The 25,413-nt window shown below is 40.1% G+C and overlaps 1 protein-coding gene across 4 annotated transcripts in view; it reads right to left on the bottom strand.

Annotated features, from left to right (window-relative positions):
• Positions 1-25,413, bottom strand: part of ERC1 (ELKS/RAB6-interacting/CAST family member 1) — a 500,457-nt gene that overhangs the window by 129,736 nt on the left and 345,308 nt on the right. For all 4 annotated transcript variants that reach the window (XM_077953260.1, XM_077953262.1, XM_077953261.1 and 1 more), the window contains one exon: positions 7,431-7,575. In XM_077953260.1, the coding sequence (XP_077809386.1) occupies positions 7,431-7,575 (145 nt within the window). The remainder of the gene's footprint in view (positions 1-7,430; positions 7,576-25,413) is intronic.

The following is a 25,413-nucleotide window of genomic DNA, read 5'->3' as shown; positions in this document are numbered from 1 at the left end:
GCTTATGGCAAAATGTGAGAGGAAAATACACTAGTGTGGCCACCCCAAAGACAGCTTAGCATGGCCCTTTTATGTATTTATGGGAATTTACAAACACGGCATAAATCTAAAATACATATATTTTAAAAATTCCGTATGTGTATTACAGCAACAAACTGAAAGTGAAAAATCAGACCAAAATATCACACAATATACTCCCTAGATTAGTCAATATTTGACCTGCTAGTAGGTGTTCCTTGTGACGTGCTTCCCTTTGATAGTGTATTTGTCAAAACCGCGAAGCCCCTAATGATAATGATAGGTATAAAATACCCTAACTATGCAATTTATTTCAGGATGTCATCTGAAGGCTCAGATGCAATAATATAACAGTCAACAAGGTACACCCTACCCTCATATTCCTTAAATCTTAAGTCTTAACTTTCTGCCTCTGTAAGAAAATTTAGTCCTCTGTTGGTTCAGAACATAGGACAGAGGAAAGGAAGGGAAAGTAGTTAATAAAACTGAGCCACGTCATGACAATACGGAATAATGGCAACTTGAGATTTTATGTCATGTATGTGGCTTTAAAGGTTGATTCTCCATTATTCTTATTGGCAAGAAGCTTCCATCATGGATTTCATTTCTAAGGAAAAGGCTTTAAATCACTAAGTAGACTACAGACAGGTCTATTTGCTTGGCTAGTTGGGAGAACTTTTCATATAATTTTTTTTTTCATAGAACAGAATAAGTCCCAAAAGGTGATTTTCATCTAACTGGGTTCATATTAGATGATTAGTATGTCTTCACAGGATTTTAGCTTCCTTCAAAAACAATTCATGTATACTACAGAGAGCCAACAATCAGTTTGACATGTAAGAATCCAATTATTTATTGTCTTCCAGCTTGGTGGTCCTAAATATTGCTCCAATGGGGAGTGGTCAGGACCCTGGGCTAAGAATTTGAAAATCAGATTTGAGCGTTTTTTTAAAAAAAGTATGTGACGCCTACATTCTTCAGATCAATGTTAAGCCAGTTCTTCCCAAATTTTAGTAAATAAGAACAAATCACATTTTTCACATACAAAACAACTTATATTCTTCACTCAAAACTCTGAGATAGTAAAGAAGACACATTTCAAACCAGCAAATGACTTGAGTTTGGCTGGAGAAGAATTAATAACGAAACTGCATTTTCTCTCATGAAAGCTGTGAGCAAAGCACATGTCCACCAAAACTGAAAGCTGAAACGATACTATTTTACTGTTGTCATAACCCTAAGTTCCAAACAAAGGGAGTTTACTGAACCTTCCAAAAGGTATTCACCTTTGTACCAATAAATAATAAGCCTGGGAAATTTTCGTCCAAATAATGATTTATTTGGAAAGTTCCAAGTGCCTACAGTGGTGATGATAAAAGTGTCTTTTCAACCACAACTTCATAATTAGTACACCATGCTACTATAGTAGACAGTAGCCTTTAATGCCACGAGGAGGAAAAGATAGATGATACACAGTCATTTAAAGGTGGGCCAATGGCAAGTCCTATATCATGTGAGGAAAGTTAAAGTCAAAATAAGAAAGGCATTAACCTATATACATTTTCTATTCACTAACAACGAAGGAGCAAAATAACCCTAAATAAATGAATCAAAAGATAGTGAGTCCATCTTAGGGGACAAATTGTTTCTGAGTGGGATATGTGGACAGAGCATTGAATCTGTTATTACGGTAACCAGCATTCTAACAGGGATGGGGAAGTGTGAAAGCATGTACAAATGTGGGTTCATAGACGCGTGAATGTGTGCCAGAACGTCTGCTAGACCGCAGAAACAGCCAATTCAGAGCATAGGCTGGGTTTCCCGACCTACTCAGCAAATGTCAAAGTACTCAACTTTACCTGATGGAACAACAAGAGTAAAGGTATCATACAAGGCATCATATGCAGTGCCACGAGAGACTAAAAATTGTTAACTAGAGAGTGGACAGAAGTTAATAAAAGACAGGTACGCAAAATATTATTCACTTGATTCAGGTATTTTTTTACACCACACCTACTGAAAGTACTTGGGGCAATAGTGAAATACTCTTTCCATCAAGAACTTAGTGATTAGGGAAATGAAGCGGTCTTCGGAGGATTAAGCAAGCAAAATACACATAACACAGTAGAAAACTACTCTATGAAAATGCTTGACTGAAGAATACAGGATCATTCCCAAGACCAACTGGATCACCTGATGTAATCTCAAGGAAGTAATGCTGGGACGACGGGAGAAAGACCTCGTGTACAGAAAGGTGATGCTCAACCTGGAACAGGGAAAAGGGAAACCCAAGGGAAACAAATCACACCATTTCTTTTTTGTTTCTGGTTCTTTATCGACAGAGAGGGGAAGGGCTGGAGTATAAATAGATACCCTTTTCTGTCTCTCAGGGAAACAAACGAGTATCATAAAAACATAAAATAGCATTGTTTGTATTATTCTAATTCTAATACAATCTAATTACCAACCATCTGGAATCTTCACATAAGATGGTAAGGGAGAGAAGAGAATCACTTCTAATTCTGGGTCCACCACTTAGTCTTCATGGAAATTTAGCCACAATTTTAACGTTTTTGGGTCTGAAGTGCTTCCTCTACATAACGAAGATACTATCCAGAGCTGTGGGGAAGATCCTGTGATATACAGCCCTTGTGCCCTGCACACTGCAGTCAAGTGGTACGTGGTGGCCATTGTCACTGCTCTATTTTCACAGAATTATGAAAAGTTATACTACTCGGGGATATTTAGAACAGGCAGGTAACGTGGAAAATCACAGAACTAGAAGGCGAGTGAGACGGGATGTATGCTTGGGAGTTATCATTTTCCTAATGTTGGTATTTAGAACAGGCGGGTAACGTGGAAAATCACAGAACTCGAAGGCGAGTGAGACGGGATGTATGCTTGGGAGTTATCATTTTCCTAATGTTGGTATTTAGAACAGGCGGGTAACGTGGAAAATCACAGAACTAGAAGGCGAGTGAGATGGGATGTATGCTTGGGAGTTATCATTTTCCTAATGTTGGTATTTAGAACAGGCGGGTAACGTGGAAAATCACAGAACTCGAAGGCGAATGAGACGGGATGTATGCTTGGGAGTTATCATTTTCCTAATGTTGAGGACTTCAGGCAGATGGGCATTTAAATGTTCTTCAGTGACGAAAATTTAAAATTTAAGAAAGACATATTAGAATTTAGAATTATTTTTTAAAAATTCTATATTAGAGTCATATCATTAAAAAGAACAGGTGGAAAAAAGGAAGGATAAAAAGTAACTCTACCTCTTTTTCCTAACTGCCCTGAGAAATACGTTCTTCCTCAGAGGAGTGGAACACCATGTGCTAGTTGTATAATTCTGAACACTATGTGAGTCTGCACATTTAAATAAAGTGGTTAGAAATAACCAAGAATTAGAGCCAGGCTGGGGGCGGTGGCTCACGCCTGTAATCCCAGCACTTTGGGAGGCAGAGGCGGGTGGATCACGAGATCAGGAGTTCAGGATCAGCCTGGTCAAGATGGTGAAACCCTGTCTCTATTAAAATTACAAAAAATTAGCCGGGCATGGAGGCGGGCACTCGTAATCCCAGCTACTCAGGAGGCTGAGGCAGAGAATTGTTTGAACCCAGGAGGCGGAGGTTGCAGTAAGCCAAGATCGTGCCACTGCATTCCAGCCTGGGCAAAAGAGCGAAACTCCGTCTCAAAAAAAAAAAAAAAAAGCATGAGAGCCATGCTTCCTGAGACTACCCCTCCCTCAATGCACTGTGTGTCACCCACGGCACAGTTCTCACCATGAACAGGGCTATCAGTGATAGAGAATGGAAGTGGGGATTCTAGGCACTTTAGGTTTGCTATCTTATTTAATTTCACGCCAACTCTGTGAGGTAAATCTGAAGTGAATGGGTAAATAAGTTACATAATGTTTGGATGAGCTGCTAAAGCTGTCAGCAGAAAAAGCTGGCAAGGCCAGGACTACCTTCCACAGAATGTGATACAATTTGGCTCTGTGTCCCCACCCAAACCTCACCTCGAACTGTAATCCCCAAGTGTCAGGGGAGGGGCCTGGTGGGAGGTGACTGGATCACGCGGGCAGATTTCCCCTTTGCTGTTGTCAAGATAGTGAGTTCTCACGAGATCTGATGGTTTAAAAGGGTGTGGCAGTTCCTCGCTTGATCGCTCCCTCTCTCCTGCCACCATGTAAGATGTGCCTTGCTACCTCTTCACCTGCCACCATGATTGTACGTTTCCTGAGGGCTCCCCAGCCATGTGGATCTGTGAGTCAATTAAACCTCCTCTTTAAATTACCCAGTCTCAGGTAGTACTTTAAAGCAATGCGAAAGCGGACTAATACAGAATGTCTTCCAAGTGTCTAGAACAACCAGTGTTTGATGCATTAGCCTGTGAGTTCCTTTAGGACGAGTACTGTGCCTTTGTATCCCCCATGCCTACAAAATACTGGAATCAAAGAATATATTATATGACAATCAATTCTAATGTAGAGGATTACAAAATTATAGTTGTAAATGAGATTATCTAGATTCAAACCAAATCCGTTTAAGTTTGTAGCCTTTACTTTTATACTGTTATAGTCGACTCTTAAAAACAGGAAGAAAAAAAACAAATCCCAGCCTGTCCTGAAGAGCCCAGCCTGCCTATGACACATCTGTGTGGGGCACACAGCGGCAAAACCAGATTTCACACGAGCAGCCAGTACAACATGGAGGCTGTAAAATTCTGGAGGTGAAAAGAAGAAAATAATGCTGAGAGAAAGGCCATCTGGTGACAGCTGCTGTGACTAAACAGATTGCATTAGTGCTTTCCAGGGTTCTCTCTGAGTTTACACGAAATCTCGTGCGGGGACCTGACAATCACAGCAGGGCTTCTTCATGACTGAAGGTCTGAACACACGGGTTGGCACCCACCACAGAACATCTGGAGCTTGTTAGACAGCCTTTCGTTTTTATTTTTTTCACTGGCCCTGGCCCCTTCCTCTGATGCAGCCTCTCCAAGTGCTGCTTTGCCATGAATGAGTCAAGGAGACAAGTTACCCTGGGGGGGTGGGGGGGTGGTTAGAGGGGATAAGTAAATTGGGACCATATTAGAAGGTGAACCCCAAATCTATATATCCCTCATTGCTTCCCCTCTTTCTGACGACAGGAACCACATGTGAACGCCGAGAGCCTATCAGGCGGCGGCAGCTCCATTTGCTGGAAAGTCTGGTCAGAGCTGACGGCTTCCCTGTTAGGAAATAGCCTTTAGATTGAGGCACATTCCAGCAATTCAAGGACTAGAAGCTTTAAATTAAAACAGCATTGATGCCATATCCTCTTTCCAAAAGGCCTCTCCCTTGTCCAAAAGTTAGTACACACTCTTGGAGGAATTAAAGAATCAAATGCCTTTGGCAAGACTCCTTCCTTCTTGCTCACAGCATCCAGATACATTCTGAAAGGGCAGGAATGTAAAAGGGAGGCAGGAGATGGCTGTAGGAAGGACTCCTGAGAACTGTTATTATTTTTCTCTGTATACAGGACACATCACTACAGAAAATTCAAGGCATATGGTTTGATATAAAGACACTGAGAATTTCTTAGCTACTTCCTTCTAAGGTTATAAGCTTACAGATTAATTAATTTCCGTAATTTTCTTTTTCTTTTTTCTTTTTTTTTGAGACGATGTCTCATTCTGTCGCCAGGCTAGAGTGCTGTGGCGTGATCTCGGCTCACTGCAACCCCCACCTCCTGGACTTGAGTGATTCTCCTGCCTCAGCCTCCCAAGTAGCTGGGACTACAGACGCCCGCTACCACATCCAGCTAATTTTTGTATTTTTAGTGGAGATGGGCTTTTACCATGTTGGCCAGATGGCCTCGATCTCCTGACCTCGTGATCCACCGTGCTCGGCCAATTTCCTTAATTTTCACATAACGAAAACATATGGTCTTCAGAGGCCAGTAATCAAAAACCACTGTGAATGAGGTACGGTATTCTGGTCTGCTAGATACTCAATTCTATTTGGTGCCTTAAGTGAAGGGATCATGAACCGCTTAAATCATAGGCCTATGTATTCAAGCCTAACTACTTAAGATAACTGATATTGCTAAATATATAAACTCAGATAGCAGTGAACTCCCTTCTTCAATAATATCCTCCAATTTGCTATGATCAGCCTTGATGAGCCAAATTTCAGTTTTCAACTACTGGATGGATGTCTTTAATAATAAGCACATTCTTCCTATTTTACATAACAGGTAGTCAAAATATTAGATGATTTCCTCTTCTTGCTAAAAGGTATTTTAGGTCCCTGGAAAAGTTTTCTTTCACTTGTGAATGAGCAATGGGTTACTTTTTGCAGGTCAACTATCCATCCTGCCGAAAAAAGACATCTTTTGGTATTTTCTCAGCAAAGTGTGCAACATAAATACATATAAAGTCTATTTCTAAGCAGGTTTAATTTGATCCACAGAGAAAATAACTTCGTTGTTTAAATATTGATTCTTGTTAATGTAAACATTATACCAAAATACCATCAGTTGATGACTGACCTCCAAAAATAGAAAAAAAGAACTTTCTTTACTTGAAAAGCTCTTTCTTGGTCTCACGACTTGAGGGAGAAGAGCACACCTGGTCAGCCAAAATGTACAGACAGCGTGACTGGGAATGCAGGAGGAGTCACGGAGGCGGGGACGCGGGCGCCGCGCACAGCCAGGAGCTCTCAGTGAGGAGCGCTGAAGCTCTAGCAGGGCTCCGAGGTAAACATCCAGCACTCTCCTTATCTTCAAAGGGAAATGTTTTTCCCCATTTTTTTTATTGTGGAAAAATATGTCTAATATAAAACGTTATCATTTTAACGATTTTTAAGTTGATGGTTTTGTGTATTAGGTACATTCACACTCCTTGCAACCATCATCAAAGGGGAAAATTTTAGCTTTTATTTTCACAAACAAAAGGCGTTACATGAATACTAAAGCATTAAATTTTGAGAGCATTTAGGCTGGAAAAGAAAAGGGCCAACCTTTGTTCTTATCTTCAGAGCTTACCCAATCCTGAATAACTGAAAATCTTTTCATGAAAATATCCTTAGAGGCTGCTATCATAGAAATCTTGCTGGATGTTTAAAAAAAAAAGCCTTTTCATGTCAAATGGGCTAATTTCACTAATTTCTACAATCCGTTGTACAAAGTTAAAAAACATTCTCACAGAAGACCTGTGACATTGTCCAAAACAGCCCTCTTACCAAGAATGCTCTGCATTTCCTAGACACAGATTTGTGGTGGTACAAAGTCTCTAATGATGGAAACTAGCTCCAAGAATCAGATGTCTAATAGGAAACAAGAGACCTTAAAGTACAAGCTGGCAGAGACCCGTGGAGAGACAGTGTGAAGGCTGGCCCCACTGACCCTCCTCCTGGCATTTAATAATACCTGCTGCTTAAGCTGCTGTACCAGACGATCCTTCTCCCGCTTCAGTGCAGCCACTTCCTCCTGGGTCTTTTTCTTAGAGGACGAAAGCTCCAAGAGGGCTATATTGGCATCCTTTTCACTAATGGCAGCCAGAAGAGCTTCTTGCCTGCAAAAGAAAGAAAATGCCACCAGTGTGATTTACCCCTTCTAACACTTCTTCGAAGTTACTATTATCATTACCCCCATTTTAAGGGTAATAAAACCAAGAGTTTCAGAGTTTACACAGCTTGCCCAAGTTCACACTTGGAGTCAATGGTACAGCCAGGAATCCCATTCAGGCTAATCTGACTCTACATGTCTGTATCATGTGGTTATATTGCTATCTTAATAAGTTCCCCTATATTAGGCTAAGTGAAATAAGCCAGTCACAGACGGACAAATACTACATGATTCCATTTACATGAGGTATCTAAAATAGTCAAACTCACGCAAACGGAGAGTAGAACGGTGGTTGCAAGAGAGAGAGAGGGGGAAACGGGGAGTTGCTAATCAGTGGGCATAAGGCCTAAGTTACGTAAGATGAGTAAGTTCTAGAGATCTGCTGTGTGGCGTTCTCCCTGTAATTAACAATATACTACATTGTACACTTAAGTGATTAAGAGGGTAGATCCCACGTTAAGTCTTCTTACTACGATAAGATAAAGTTTAAAAAATATTTAGGCCAGGTGTGGTGGCTTGTGCCTGTAATCCCAGCACTTTGGGAGGCTGAGGCGGGTGGATCACTTGAGGCCAGGAGTTTGAGACCAGCCTAGGCGACATGGCAAAACCCCACAAAAATTAGCTGGGTGCAGTGGCACATGCCTATGGTCCCAGCTACTCACTACTCACTACTCGGGAGACTAAGGCAGGAGGATCTCTTGAGCCTGGGAGGTGGGGTTGCAGTGAGCTGAGATGGCACCATTGTACTCCAGCATGGGTGGACAAACTGAGACCCCATTTCAAAAAAATAAATAAATAAAAATTGTTAACCTTAAAAAAAAACTATATTAGTAAGAACTTAGTGTTTCATTTTATATTTTAAAGAGTTCCTATAGTTGCAGTTGAACTTGAAAAGTAAACAAAGTTACTTTCTGGAAGACTAATCCTGTCACTTACATACTTTATCCATTTAATTTATTCCTTTGATAATTATTCTGTAGCTTCCAGACCACTTGAGGCATTACTGACACTGAAAACATTTTCATGCATACAGTGTACAACGAACCGCAAACTTTAATAAAGTGGATATGGAGACACAGCCGTCTATTCCTGGTGCATTATGAACATCGATCATTCATTTTATCTCATCAATGCAAATAAGTTTGCAGTTGTGGCTTTATTGGCAATGATCTGCACACTTTGAAACAGTAATTTAAACTTTACAGATTCCTTATGGTTTAGCTAATAATTACTTTATGGTTTGTGTCCAAAGAAAAAAAAGGTGGATTTAGAGGGGAGGCTGATGTAAGAAATTTACAAAATAATCATAACGAAGTTGGTGAACAATTAGTTTCATAATCCAAAATGCATTTGTCAGCGGCTCATCTTTTATGAAAGAAGACATGTTTGATTTATAGGAACTATATAAGTGGCCTGAGCTTTTGACCTGAGGAAATGCTGAATCTGAGAATGCATTGCCCAAGTTTAACCTTGCTTCTGTCTTTTGTTAAGATAATTGAGCTTCAATAGCAGTCATATGGAAGAGTTTTAGTTTAGCCACAAACTGGAAGACTATCTGTCTACTGAATATTCTAATGGCTATTCTTTATTCTGGATGCGTAGGTATGCTCAACTCTGAAAGCAAAACTAACGAGTGGAAGATGTATGCTCGGTTTACATCGTGGAAGTAAAGATCCGTTTCACTGGTTTTGCTGCTGGAAGAGGAGGGAAGGTCCTTGTCGCACTGTCCCCACACTACGTAATTCTAAGAAACGGCAGGCAACTTACACCACGAGGATCCAGTCAACACTAAAGGGATAATGACAGTCTAAATATATCCATGGACCACTTGAAAAAAATATGTTAAGTGGCGAAATGAGCTTAAAGGTGAAAGGGTTCAAGATGGTCTAACGATGCAGCTTCCTGTTGATTGCGGTCATCTGTTCCCTTTTGGGAAGCTCGAAGACTGACCAAGCTGGAAGCAGCACCGGGCTTTCCCAGTAAGGGCGCGACATTTCTGTGCACCAATAGTCAGAATCACACATTTAGTAGCAGGCAAGCAGCAGCAGATGTATGACAGATAAATTATCTAAACAGACTGAAATAGCAGCAGCAGATGAATGACAGATAAATTACTCTATCTAATTAGATTGAAATACCAGCACCTTTGCTGAATGCAAAAGACAAAGGTGATCGGACTTGAGGCCTGCTTTATGCTTAAGGAAAATATTGTAATATGACATGGTAAAAATGATTCCATATTGTTGAAGCTTCGTGACTGAATTCCAAGCTCTTTCATAAATGGTGTGCTTGGACAGCTAGTGTGGTACAGTTAATCTCTGGGGTAAAATGCCACATTTGCAAATCACAATATGAAATATCAGATGACAATTTAGATTTCTAATTTCAAAGTTTTAAGGAACGTGGCATTGGAGTCTGAGCCACTGGAATAATGTCTTTGTAATAAGACACACAATTGGAAGGATTTTTTATGCAATTCAAATAGAGATTTTATTTCACTGATACTGTTTCTTTCCTGAGCAGTGATAACATGCTATGGACTATACAGAATCAAACTTTCTCTCCTATGACCACAGCTCTCATCCTCCAAAACTTCCCTAACAGACTGTCATGGCTTTGTCCTTTCCATTTAAAACGTACGCTCCCGACATTGATTGCTACATGTATAGGTGCCTAAGAAGGGCAATTCATAGTCAACAGAATAAAATGTTTTGATTATATATTGTACACATAATCATGTGAATTCTGAGTAATGTCTATCTTTGATAGGTATACCAGCTTTTGGGTTTTTCTTTTATTTTCCAAAAGGGACAAAGACAGTATTGTTCGCTTGGTTACAATTCTGGTAAATTTGAAGTGGATACTATGAGGGAGAACCACCTCTTGGAAAAAAAGTGGAGGATAGGTAAGAATGTGAAAGCTAGTAAACAGTAACAGCAAAGACTTTTAGGAAATAAGAAAAATTGCTGTTCCTCAAATACATCTCTTAGAAAGGACGACATGGTATAGTTGAACTTACCTGATTAAGTTTTACAAGGCACACTTGAGAGTGTCTAAACTCAAAAATGTTAAAAATACTCTGCTTTTCAGAGGGAATGGAATTCACAACGAAAAAAACAAGCAAACTGAAAAAGAATCTTATTTTAATAGCTGTCTATTCCATATAATTGCTTCTTTGACAAAAAGTATTTTCTGATAAAAGCAGTACACAGTCATTGAAGAAAAACTGAAAGATACGGAAAACTATAAAGAAAATAAAAATTACCAGAAATCATTCCTTTTTATAATTTCTTTTAATCTGAGTCAGTGGTTTGAGATCACCTATTCTTTTTTTTTTTTTTTTTTTTGAGACGGAGTCTCGCTCTGTGGCCCAGGCTGGAGTGCAGTGGCGCGATCTCGGCTCACTGCAAGCTCCGCCTCCCGGGTTCACGCCATTCTCCTGCCTCAGCCTCCCGAGTAGCTGGGACTACAAGCGCCCACAACCGCGCCCGGCTAATTTCTTTTTGTATTTTTAGTAGAGACCGGGTTTCACCGTGTTAGCCAGGATGGTCTCGATCTCCTGACCTCGGAGATCACCTATTCTAATACTGATATAAATAGTTTAAAGAAATGGAACCTCAGAGGAATTAATCACTGACTTTAAGAGCTTCACCAACTGAAGACCATCCACAGAGAGAGCAGACTTGCTACTGTAGCACATTCTGACTTCATTCCCACGAGTCCCGAGGGAGTAATCCAAGCACATAAAATGTGAACGGCAATAGATGTATGCCACAAGCCCAGGGCAAAATAAGAACTGCAATGCTCTTCTCGTCAAATTACTCTCCTTGTTCTGTTCCCTTCTTTTCCACAGTTTTTAAAAAAAAAAAAAAAGGAAAATGTGGACATGAAACCTTTCAAAGCGATTAGTAATCCCCCCACCCGCTGCATGACCAACGTGCACATTACGAGCGTAATGAGTAGGTAGCAGCAGAAATCCAACTTTAAGTCATTACAGTAGTCTATTCACTCTATCCCTGGTGCTTGAAACTACCAGGCCAGTTGAGTCTGCCCTTTGACCTGCAAATTCTAATAGAATCAACATGTCTCTAAACGGACTGTGCTGCGGCATCTGGGCTTCAGGAAATAGTAGGACCACCTCCTCTACCCCTTCCCCCATCCGGGCAAATGTCAGAAACTGGAGGCAAACATCAAAGGCAAATGGAGCTCAAAATGCTTTTGAATAATATTCCTGAATCCTTGAGACCACCACCACATTAGCCTTCCACTGCCAGTAAATAAGAGACCATAATTAGCATTGGAATATGGTGGTTAAAAATCTGAATGAGTCCTAAGTATGTGTGTGCGTTTAACAGAAATGCAAGACAAAAAAAGAGGAGTATGAATGAAGGGATGTTACCAAGGTTTATTATTTGCTCCTCCTCCAACCAAGTATGCTGAATTGAATGATTGTGTAATCATGTTCTATACATTCTATAATACTGAAAACATCTGGAGAAATACCAGATGAAAACAAGAACAAGATAAGTAGCTCTGGACATTTTAATGTCACAGACACGTAGGAATATTTTAATTTACTCTAATTTCAAGATAAATCTGAAATCTAGATTCTCTTGCTGATGGACTAAATAAACCTTTGATTCTGCTGCCTTCCTTGTTATTTAACCAATTAACTATCAAGAGTGAGTAGTAAACTACCAATATATCTCTTCTACTCTTCTATCTCTTCTCCTGAAGATATCCTCTAAGGACTAGATTCTTCAGCTTCCCTTGAAGCCCAGAGGTTTCAGAGGCTACGGTAGACACACTACTTAAATAAACTCTGAAAACCATAGTCCATGGGACAGCCTCTGTGGGTGGACCTCACTGAAATGCCTGCTCTCGCCATCTTTGGTCCCTGTACCTCTTATGTCCTCTGTAGGTCATCTTGATTTAGGTGCCCAGAAATATCTCTTTAATGTAAAATGTCAACACGAAATTAACTTTTCCTTCCACCATAACAAATTACCCTTCTAATGTTAATAGAGCCATCATATTCCTGGATCCACAGGCTGACCACATTTAAATCATTTGATTTCTTCTCTGCTCTCACTGGCTAATATCCAAGTTTTGCTGGCTCTTCTTGTCTAATAGTTTTTAATGTACCCACTGTTTTGTATGTGCAGGTCACTCCCACCCTTTTATCTTGGGCCTGCATTATTCTTAAAGCCTCTTCTCTGATTTCTCCATCATTCTATACTGTCCTACTTTTCCAAGGTCACCGTCATTAGGTCTCTTGCCATAGCAAATATTGTGGCCTAATATTCAGGATCACCTACAATTTTTTAACCCATTTCTTCCCTATTGTCTTCCAAGGACTCTGTCATGGAGCTGCTATGTGTTTTCACTTAGGTTTATGTTACGTCCTCTGCCTGAAATGCCTGTAGCTTTCTCTCCTTCAAAATCTGGCTTCTCACTTAACTGCTAATTTCTCTCCATTCAGCATCTTCTTTCAGCACTTATACAGTTTGGATGATATTAACAGGCATTTGCTCTGTAAATGTTTTTTGATTCTTCTACATGGGTAGGGTCTGTTTCTCTGATTATAGTATGTTTATGATTTACCTCTTAAAACTGTTTAACGTTTCTGGTTTATTGGTCTTTCGGTTTATTAGCTCATTAATTTTTTATCTTTTAGATTTTTTTTAGTTGTGGTAAAACACACATAAAATTTACCATAACCATTTATACATGAACCGTTCAGTAAAGTACATTTAGATTGTTGTGCAACCAATCTCCAGAGCTCTTTTCATCTTACAAAGGTGAAACTACACCCATAAACAATAACTCCTCTTTTCCACCTCCCCCAGCCTCTGGCAGTCACCACTTACTTTCTATCTCTATGAATTTGACTTCTCTAGGTACCTCCCGTAAGTGAAATCAAACAGTATTTGTCTTTTTGTGACTGGCTCATTTGACTTAACATGATGTTTTCAAGGTTCATCCATGTAGCATGTGGCAGAATCTCCTCTTTCAAGGCTGAACAATATTCCATTGCATGCACATACCACATTTTCTTTATCCATTCATCCATCATGGACACTTCGGTTGTGTCTATCTTTCAGGTATTATCATAATGCTGCTATTTTTACTTTTTTTTTGGAGATGAAGTCTTGCTCTGTCGCCCCGGCTGGAGTGCAGTGGCGCGATCTCAGCTCACTGCAAGCTCCGCCTCCCGGCTTCACACCATTCTCCTGCCTCAGCCTCCCAAGAAGCCAGGACTACAGGCACCTGCCACCACGCCCGGCTAATTTTTTTGTATTTTTAGTAGAGACGGGGTTTCACCATGTTCGCCAGGATGGTCGCGATCTCCTGACCTCGTGATCCGCCCGCCTCGGCCTCCCGAAGTGCTGGGATTACAGGCTTGAGCCACCGTGCCCGGCCTTAACTGAGTAATTTAATCCTTACATCAACCTTATGAAAACTAAAAGCTTTCAAATATTGTTAATGTTCTACATTGCATTAGCCGAAACTGCTTCAGCTTTCTTGTTTTATTTTATTGAGGGCTGCAGTTACTCGACACACTGATCATATCTGCTCGTCTTCGCCGTTTGCCCAAAGCCTGTGCTTAGGAACGGCTGGAATACAAACTGCTCAAAGACAGGATCTTCGTCTGGTTTATTCTCTGATGTGTCCCAAATGCTAAGAATAGTTCCCAGCACAGAGTGGGCTCATAAGAAACGTATCTTGAACCAATAGCTGCTCTGATTCTGACTTCATTTCTGTCTGTTGTGGTGGTTGCCCAGCTGTTCAGTGTTTTCACCTATTCTGAAGCTGTATTTCACCGTACTTTTAAGGCATTTTTTTTTTCCAGGCCAGTAGCATCCAGGCAAGTGAGCAGAGCACATAAGGAAGATAAACATAAAAGAAACTACAACTAGAAAAAAAACATGAGCTTTGGGCAATCTACAGTTCATTTAAAGAAAGAAAGACTTGTGTTTTCTCCAACTCAACAGCTGACACCTAGTTCACTAGGTTCAATTCTATACGCCATAATTTAAGAGGGTACAAAAGTAGAAGGTATCAAAGGAAGATGACATAGTGGGATTATATAAGGGTATGTTAATCTAAAAAGATTTACTAACATAGCACAATCACTGCTACCAAAATTTTTAAGGTAGGTTTTGCAAAAACAGAACATTGAATCTGTGTTTGTCCAGAGGGCACAACTGTCACCAAAGTGGGGGAAGTCATAAAAGAGAGAGACTTTGGTTTATAAAAGGAACGGCTAGTGTATTAATATTTGTTAATAAGTAGAATTGGAAAGCCAAAAAATTATAGATCTTTCCATGACTACGTGTTTAAAGAGATTATCAGAGATACTGTGCAAGTAATTTTGTTTTCAGTGGTGAGACTGTCATTTTCAACTCTAAGATTTTAATAAAACTAATGAGATGAAACAATAAATGGTAAGTGCCAAATATATTGCCTGGGCAGTAAATGCTGAAGTAGTGCAGCAGAGAGGAGTCACCTCAGGCTAAGGACGTGGGAACTGAGACGGGCCCTATTTTGACAGAGCAATAAGAAAGACAGAGTGGCAAGTGTGAAAGCACCAGTCACATGTGAGGACACATCGTAGAACTGGATTAGGGAGTGTCTACAGGGACAGGAAATGGCAGAGAAGCTGAAGAGGTAGCTCTAAATCAGAGTAGGGATGGTCTGGAATGGTGGCCTAAGGAATAAACACAGAATGTGAAATCCTTGAGGGTTCTGACCAGAACCGACAGGCAGAGGGTACACAAAAATGCTGAATGAGAAATGATTTGATTTTGTGCGTAATACAGAAATACCAAAAGTTTTAGAGAAGTAAAGCAAGGTCTTAGAAAGACTGAGCTGAAGGTAATGAGGAGAGATTACAAGGTTCTGCAAGGAGAAAGGCCAGGATGCTACTACTAGAGATGTGTTAGAAGTAAAAATCTTATATTACAAAAACAATTCCTAAAGAACGAAGAATAAAATGCTGCTGTCTGACTCCTGGATTCAAGAATTGCAGTTAGGACTCTAAGTGAAAGACTGCTATGCTAGTCAATGAATATGCAACACAAAATAACTAAAATAACTATCACATTTATGCTTAAACGCTACAAAGAAACTTTCAAAGGTCACCAAATATAGGCTACTTTAGGGCACTGTTCCAACAGTGCACGCTGGGGTCCCGCCTAGCACAGCCTTCCTGCAGCACAATGGCAAGTCCTGTGCGAAGCACCATGTCCAAGTTTCTCATTTGCTGCTCATCTCATGTATCTCCATCTCCTAAAACAAGGGAAAGGAACTGACCTACACAGTGAGAAATACACTCGTGATTGGGCTCGGTGGCTCACACCTGTAATGGCAACAGTTTGGGAGGCTGAGGCAGGTGGATCATCTGAGCCCAGGAGTTCGAGACCAGCCTGTGCAACATAGTGGAACCTCATCTCTGCAAAAAAATTAAAAAAAACTAGCTGGGCCTGGTGGTGCATGCCTACAGTCCCAGCTACCCGGGGGGCTGAGGTGGGAGCATCCTTTGTGCCCAGCAGGTCGAGGCTGCAGTGAACCGTGATTGTACCACGCTGCATTCCAGTTTAGGTGACAGAGCAAGACCCTGTCTCCAGAAAAAAGAAAAAAAAAAAAAAGGAAAGAAATACGCTCACAAGGGAATGGGTAGAGAAGTTATCCCAATATGGACTGACTTCCATTTTTCACAAATTCTTGAAAAGGATCAAAATTAACATCCTAAAGGCAGAAACTGCTGGTGATGATAGCTTAGTAAATGACACTGACTGAACAAAATTGTGGGTGGAAAACTTGCCTTCAGTTTTTTCCTTCACCTTTTCTGAAAAATGAGCATATTCATACAAGAGTATGGCAAGTTTAGAAGGCTCAGTTGTACTGTGCTCTTGAGGCTTCTGCTGTAGAGCCTCTACCTGCTTCTCAGATGGGCAAAAACTCGACATTTGTATCTCCCCTTGTTAAAAAACAAGTTTATATACTCCAAATTTGTTTAAAAATATAAAAATGAATTGTATTCTAATCTACAGTAGGAGGCAGATCAGCCGTTGCCAGGGGCTGCAGTGGGACATGGAGAGTGAGTAGAAAGGGACAGAGAGAAGCTCCTGGAAACGACTGCGGCTTGACAAGCTCCCAAAACGTACGTCTCAAATGTTTGCACTTCACTGTATTTATACTATTTCTCAGACACGTTAGTTTAAAAACCATAAAATCTTCTGAATGAGGAATGTTCTCATATAGCAAACATGATGAGTATAAGCACTTTTTTTTTAACCTATGATCAAATATAGATAACATAAAATTTACCATTTTAAACCATTTTAAAGCATGTATTTCTGTGGCATTAAGTACACTGACATTGTTGTGCAACTGTCGCCACCACACATATCCAAAGATTTTTCATTTTCCAAAAAGAAGCTCTCTGGCTGTGACATGCTAACACCCCTCCTCTGCCCCCTCCAGCCCTTGCAGCCACCATTCTACTTTCCGTGTGTTTGAACCTGACTACTACAGGTACCTCATACAAGTAGGATCACACAGCATTTGGCCTTTTGTATCTGGCTTATTTCACCTAGTATGATTCAAGCACAAAGTACGTTTATGTTTCCAAATTTAAATAATGTGGAAGATACCAATTACCCTATGAATATTTTTTCCTCGAGTCTTCTTTTACTGTATTCTCCAGACAGACAGACAGACAGACAGAGAGAGAGAGAGAGAGAGACTTCTAAAGATCACTGGTTCTTATCTAGCCACTGCTGGACTAAGAAGGCAGAGCTGGCAAGTGCCAGGATCAGATGGACAAAGCAGATGAGAAAAGGTCTAGGGCAGAAGAACTCACAAGACCTGGGGAATGCTGCCAACTTTGCTGGGGTCCTGATGTCCTTTTTTCTTAAGTCTAGTTAAAAATATACAACCACAGCTTCAGTGCTGTCCGACTGAATATGATGCAGAATCTCTGTGAATGACTTGTTTTTGGTCACTTAATGTTACACATCATTTATAGTGATACTGAAAATCTGTTCAAGAAATGACGTATTTATAGGAATTCCAATATTTGGTTAAAATTCACATGCACCCAATAGGGTGTCTTATCTTCTATAGGGCTGTAAGATCATGACACCTGAAGAAATACTAGCAACAAAATAAAACAACTTGAAGATAAAAGGTCTAAAAGCAAATAAGGAACTGCATGGAAACACAGAATGACTTTAAGTAGCATTGGAGTCCAGGTGCTTTTCCGTGAATATTTTAAATAAAGTTCAGCCCCATGGCTTTAAAGAAGGTCCCAGGGAACTCTGGACATTCTTTTCACTCTTTCCCCCATACTGCATACAGAGTCGAGCTGCTAGTTTCATCCCATACTAAGCAAAGGCCTTCCAAAAACTACGCCCTCCATTTTTAATGAATAATCATGGTCTTACAAATGTGGTACTCTGTGGCCCAGCGTGCCGGAGCTTTGCTTTCCTGGAGGCACTTTCGTGAAAACCAACTCATGACGGATTTTCATTCGATGTTCATGACGGGAGAATGGGAATTTAGGCTAAGGTTTTAGATAGAGGTCTTAGTTTTAGTGTCAAGATTAAGGAGGCAGCAGGACTCCTGGTATTTAAGTACAGTTCTAGCTTCCCTTATGAAGGTGGCCTCCAAAACTCATTTAATCAAATCATGCATTTCTACAAATTGTTTACTAGTTTAATAAAAACAGGCCATTATTTTTTTAGGCCAGAGACTGAAATAGCATCTTGTCAATTTAGTGGGTCTATCTTTGAGTATCTTCCATTCATCTTCTATGCCCACCTTTTTTCTTTTTTTGAGACAGAGTCTCACTCCCATCGCCCAGGCTGGAGTGCAGTGGTGAGATCGCAGACAACTGCAGCCTAGATTTCCCAGACTCTGGTGATTCTCCCACCTCAGCATTCCAAGTAGCTGGGACTCCATACCAAGTAGCTGGCACCACCATACCCAGCTAATTCATTCTATCTATCTATCTGTCTGTCTGTCTGTCTGTCTGTCTGTCTGTCTGTCTATCTATCTATCTATCTATCTATCTATCTATCTATCTATCTATCTATCTATCTATCTATATTAGAGAGGGGGTTTTGCCGTGTGGCCCAGGCTGCTGTCTGTGGCTCAAGTGACCCTCTCACTTCAGCCTCCCAAAGTGCTGGAATTACAGGTGTGAGCCACTGTATCCAGCCCTGTATTTCCTTAAATGTTACTTTAGCAAAATTATCTAGCTGCTTCCTTTATAAAATATACTTGTACTTATATTTGAAATGAAAGATATGTTCTTCGGGTAATTAATTTTGGAAAGTTACACAAAAACTTATTCTAGTGATGCTGCCAAATTTCTCTTTAAGCTGGCTTCAAAGTTTTATTGCATTATTTAAATATTTGGAATTATGACAAATATCCTATTTATTAAACTGAATTTTAATTTTGACACCAAGTCTTGTGGACAATGAATCAGAGTGATATGTTTTACAGATCACAATGAGGTGTAAATACATATTTATTTTCAGGAGCATCCTGCAAACTGGCTCTGAAAGCAATTTCCAAGAAAAGGATCACAAATATATTTGAGCCATGACAGCTCCAATGAAGTAAGTGTAAAATCACCTATATGACTCTTGTGAGACTCTATTGGATCCTAAGTTCGTTCCAACATTCTTATTTTTTGATGGAAATATTCTTCTACTTCACAGCCAAGCTTCATTTTCTTCATGACTAGAGAGTCCCTTCTGCTGAGTATGACATCCAGATCCTGGTTTATATTCTAAGCTTCTTTACTTTTGAATTATACTTAATGTCTGTCAACAGTAAAACAGACAATATAACTGAAATAAAAAAATTATAAGAGAAATTAAGAAATTACAACATGCCTCAGAATGCCTTCTTAAACAAAAAAAGAAGATGCCAGAGGAGAAAGGAGTACTTTTGTCAGGACAATGTCTGCTCATTTGGTATTTACTGTTTAGAATAAGAACCACTAACATGTTTTAAGATTTACATTAATTTGCAAAATAATGGCACATAGTATCTTTCTTTAAAAAAAAGCCTACATCTATAGAATTAGTCAACTATCAAATTGTATATAAAATGTATCTATATATTCTCCATGTTAGAAGACTCTAAAGATGACGTAACTCTTTTGTGATACACAAATATACAGAGACCAATAGTTCTTTCAATATAGTATGCAGGGAACTACAATTTACGGTGAAACATTATAACAGAAAGGAAAACAACATCAATTCAGTGAGAGTGGGCCAAGGTTTGACTATTCCCTCCCAAACTCATGTTGAAATTTAACTGCCTTTGTAACAGTATTAATGGGTAGCACCCTTAGGGTATGCTAGGCCGTGACTGCTATGCCTTCATGAATGGATTAATGCTGTTATCGTGGGGGTCGGTCTGTTAACAAGGAAGCGGGGTCTCTGTAAAAGGAGGAGTATGGCCTCCTTTCGCCTGCCTTCTGCCTTTCTCTTACTCTCTCTTTGCCCTTCCGCTATGGGATGACACAGCAAAAAGACCCTTGTCAGGTGTCAGCTTCTTGCTTTTGGACTTTCCAGCTTCCAGAACCATAAGGCAAAATTTCTGTTCATTATAAATTACTCAGTCTGTGGTACTCTATTATTGCAGCACAAAATGAACTAAGACCATCTTAGGCTGTTCCCGACAGTCATCGTCCTAGTGAGTTGTCTCTATTTCTGTTGAGTGTAGAAGTGATTCCTGGATTCTACCTAATGTCTACCTATTTTGACAGAACTTGTAAAGAAAATGTGTTTTATTTGACCTAAAATGATTGCTTATTCAACCCCTCACCATGCTACAATTACTGACGCTCAGGGAGAAAGCCTCGACTGAACCTACTTTTCCCTAAAGCTGTTAACGTTTCTCTTTCCCCACTTTGGTCAAAGTTTTGAGGACTCCAATACGGTACTAATGACAATGTTGGATTCCTGACTTCAAGGGAGCAGAGCAAAGACCTATCAGTGACATTTTCTTCCAGAAAATTACTTCACACCAGAATGAAAAAACGAAGCAAACGCTATCTTTGTTGATGTAAGAAGATTTACGTCATGCCAAACTATAACGGTTAAAGTGAAAATGGATATAGAAATTCTAAATGATTTAGCCTATGAAAATCAATCCAGAGTGCCTATACTGGGAAATATCTATGAGCGGGAAGTAGCTTTCCCCTGCAGAACCCAAGAAAGGCTCACAGATAGGTTGATGGCTGTGGAGAGTTGTACAGCTCATTACATAGCGTCAGATTTGCTTTACAATAGTGGTTCTCAAAACATGAAAGAAATTATTCAAAATGGCAGTCCGTGCTCTACTCCAGACCTACTGAGTTTCTGGAATGGACATCTGTACTTGAGATCCACTGTTTTAGAGGAAGACGAGCTAATTTAAAAGACCAACATTAAGGTATTAGATACCTCTGATTCCCTACATCCTTGCCAAGACTGGATTTTTAGCATTTGTATGTACTTTCCTAATTCGATAAGTATATAAAAAGAATCTTTCAATTCCATAGTGAAAATGATCAAAGTAACTTTCAACTCTTAAACTCTGATGATATTGCAGGCACTCATAATGTTGATCATTATTGGACTTAGAAATATTAGGCAGAGATGACTTCTATGGGTTGCTTCTATCTAACATATTATTTGAAAAAAAAAAAACGACGAAACAGTTTTTTTGAACAGACAAGGCCTTGCTGTTGTCCAGGTTGGGGTACAATGTTTTCTCACAGGCATGATCACAGCTCACTATAGCCTCAAACTGCTGGGGGCTCAAGCCATCCTCCCAAGAAGCTGGGACTACAGGCATGTACCATAAGAACATCCTATAATACATTCTTGTGCAAATCTCCTCCTATTTTCCTGGCAAGGGCTATCACAAGACAGATAGGTGAATTTAGGATCTTCTGCTTTCTACATATCTGCCTTTAAAAATAGCTGGCAAGCCAAGGGAGTTTCTGTTAGGGATTTACTCAAATCCTGTCAAAATCTCTACTGAATTATGTCTTAAATCCACTGATCTGTGCTGGAGATCTGGGGATGAAGTTGGAGGAGGGGAAGCTGAGCTTGAGCCTCAAGAGATGAAGCGAAGTAGGTTCACAGTAACATCTGGAGATGGTCTGATAAAAAGATTTATATTGGCCTTTTCTCTCATTTTGTCTTTATTATTTTACAATAGTATGTCCTTTATACTTCATGTTTGATAGTGTATGTAACATGAACAGAAAATTTCAGAATACAACCTTCCCATATGAAGACGCAGTCCCTTCAAACTAAGGTACACCTGTTGTTATATACGTCTACTTTTGGATTACACCATCTATCTTGTCTTCTTTCCTTAGGAAGTCTGTCTCCAAAAGAAAATAAAGCCTTCTTACATTGTCTCTCAGAACCCAAACTCCAGAATGCTTCTACTTACTTAGACGTCTGTTTTAAGAATTACTGAATGCTGTCAGCAATTACTCTCTGCACTTTGTCGCTGTCCCACTGTTTATTTAACCTTTCCCAGTTTTAGATGGATAACATGTCCATACCAGCTGTCCACACTGTGCTACTGAGGGGGCTTGCTTGCCTTTCTTTAGCCTGTGCTGCATTCCAAGTTTGTTTGCCATGACATTTGCTAGGAGAATGTCAGCAGTGTCAGGGCACTCAGTTCTCCACCTCTAGCAAAATCAAGATCCAACTGTGTCTTGATCTCATAAAATAGCCAACGTTATATAGAATATCTAATTTTGGGATTTGTGGTACACTTAAAAAAAAAGTAGGAACTGCTCCAATGAGTAAGTATCCAAGATATACTCCTACAGCTGTATAGGAAGCCTATGAAAGCTGTCAGGGATATGTATGACTGCATACTGGGATGCTGAGAGAGAACTGAAGACACTGGGGCTACTGAGATCTTGGAGGTCACCAAAAACATTTGTTGGCCGAATGGATGAAAACGAACCTGGTAACTTATTACCTTCTTGCATTAATGATTCAACAATTTTATTATTCATCAGCTATCAATTTGTTAGCAAAAACTGTAAGAGTACCTTTTCTCCTACACAGGTTTGGAAAGAGACACCTGGTATGTAAATTCTGTGGGAATGGGCAAATGACGACGCTTGTAGATAAGTTACCATCAGCTGGGATGATCCCGTCTTTTCTGCATCCTCCTATAGGTTCTAGCTGCTTGCCATATGCCAGACACAATCTAAAAACAACGCTTACTACACCAATTTTTCCTTTTAATAAGGGCCATACAGTTAAAGTAGGCATAAAAAGATGTGAAGTGCAGACTTTTAAAATGAATGTGATCTTGTTTTTAATTTGAAGGTTCTCTCCCTAGCTATGGCATTATTTTTATTAGGGAAAAATATGCTCAAAATAGTAAAGCAATAACCTTTACCGCCTACTGAGTCACACATCCTACTTCTCAAAGATACAAAAAAACAACAACAACAACAACAAAAAACCCCAGCAACTGAAAAGATTATTTCAAAGCAAGTTTTAGAATTTTATTATATATAATTCAATTTTTTAAAGTTTTTCTTTCACTTTTGCATATTTTAAAACAATAGCAGTAAAGATTTCAAAACTATAGAAATCGATACCTATTACTGTTTGTATTTTGCATATGACCTCTGGATCTCTTCTTCCTCTCAACAGAATATAAATATAAATATATATTATATACACACACAAACCTTTTTTTTTTTTTAGACAGAGTCTCACTTTGTCACCCAGCCAGGAGTACAGTGGTGTGATCTCAGCTCACTGCAGCCTTGACCTCCTTGGCTCAAGTGATCCTCCCACCTCAGCCCTGCAAGTAGCTGGGACCACAGGCATGTGCCACCAGGCCTGGCTAATTTTTTTTTGTATATTTTGTAGAGACGGGGTTTCATCATGTTGCCCAGGCTGGTCTTGAACTTCTGAGCTCAAGCAATCCACCCACTTTGGCCTCCCAAAGTGCTAGGATTACAGGCGTAAGCCACCGTACCCAGCCTGGACCGAATATTTTATCTCACTTACAGCACTTCTATTCTACCTTACGTTAAAGCCATTTTTCCCATTTCTGAAGCTGGTTGATGGAATTAACTTCATCATGTCCACCCTCAATTCAGCCCATCTTTGACTCGGCTTTAGTGGTTCACTGGTGCCTACCTCATAAGAGTGAATTCAATTTCCCAAAATACCATTCTGTCTGTGACCAGTCAGCGCTGACGATCAGAGCAAGAGGAATCAAGACAAGATGCTTTCGCTTGTTTTTTATAGTCTGCTCCACAGGCCGACCTTCACCTCTGGCACACATAGCTATTCTCTAGGTCAGTATTTCTCAAAAGTACCTTCCACGGAAGTACAGCAAGAGACAGTAACAAACAAGCACGACAAAAGATTTCCATGGTCAAATATGTTTGAGGAACACTGGTCATAACAGCACTGTTGCAGAACTTAGAGAAGCTTTCTATGGTGTCGGTTGCCTATCTTTAATAGGGGGCTATATTTTAAAGCGGGAATCAGCAAGCTACTGCCCACCCATGGCCAAAGCTGGCCCATGGCCCATGAGCAAAGAATGGCTTTTCCATTTTTAAATGGTTGAGAAAAAGAAAATAATAATACTTTTGTAACTCCAAATAATATAACATATAACATATAATAATTACATTTTGTGAAAAGTATAGGAAATTCAAATTTTAGTGGCCACAAATAAAATTTTAGTGGAACAAAACCTTGCTCATTTTCTTACATATTTTCTATGGCTGCTTTGGTGCTACAAGAGATTTGAGTAGTGTGACAGACACCAAATGGCCCACAAAGCCCAGTAAGTTTACAGTCTGGCTCGTGAAAAAGTTCCAACCCTACCTATAAAGTATTTTCCAAACTTAATTGATCCCCACCTTCTCTTTTTTCTGGGTAGAACATCACTTAACACCTTGAGGAATACCAGTACACAAGAGAACAGTCCGGGAAGTGGTGATTTAAGGATACATCAGTGGGTGGGCTGCTGTAATCCCAGGATTTTGGGAGGCCGAGGTGGGTGACCACCTGAGGTCAGTTGTTCAAGACCAGCATGGCCAACTTGATGACACCCCATCTCTACAAAACACAGAAACTAGCCAGGCGCACTCTTGTAGTCTCAGCTACTCAGGAGGCCGAGGCAGGAGAATCAATTGAACCCACGACACGGAGGTTGCAGTGAGCCGATACTGTGCTTCTGCACTCCAGCCTGGATGACAGAGCAAGGCTCCACTGCCCCCTGACCCCAAAAAAAGGATAAATAAATGATTCTTCAAGAGTATGAATGAACTGGGTAAAAGCTCACTATAATTAGCATTGCCAGCATGATTACTACAGAGCCAGATATTCTACTAGGCACCTTTAAGTAATTTTTTTTTTTTTTTTTTTTTGAGATGGAGTTTCACTCTTGTTGCCCAGGCTGGAATGCAATGGCACAATCTCGGCTCATTGAAACCTCTGCCTCCCGGGTTCAAATGATTCCTGCTTCAGCCTCCTGAGTAGCTGGGGTTACAGGCGCCTGCCACCATGCCCAGTTAGTTTTTCCAATTTTAGTAGACACGGGGTTTCACCATGTTGGCAAGACTTGTCTTGAACTCCTGACCTCAAGTGATTGGCCCACCTCGGCCTCCCAAAGTGCTGGGATTCTAGGCGTGAGCCACCACACCTGGCCTTAACTGAGTAATTTAATCTTTACAACCACCTTATGAATTTGGGGAGATATCTGG

The sequence above is a fragment of the Macaca mulatta genome, chromosome 11 (assembly GCF_049350105.2).
Source record: "Macaca mulatta isolate MMU2019108-1 chromosome 11, T2T-MMU8v2.0, whole genome shotgun sequence".
Classification (NCBI taxonomy): domain Eukaryota; kingdom Metazoa; phylum Chordata; class Mammalia; order Primates; family Cercopithecidae; genus Macaca; species Macaca mulatta.
This window is presented reverse-complemented; position numbering and strand designations above follow the sequence as displayed.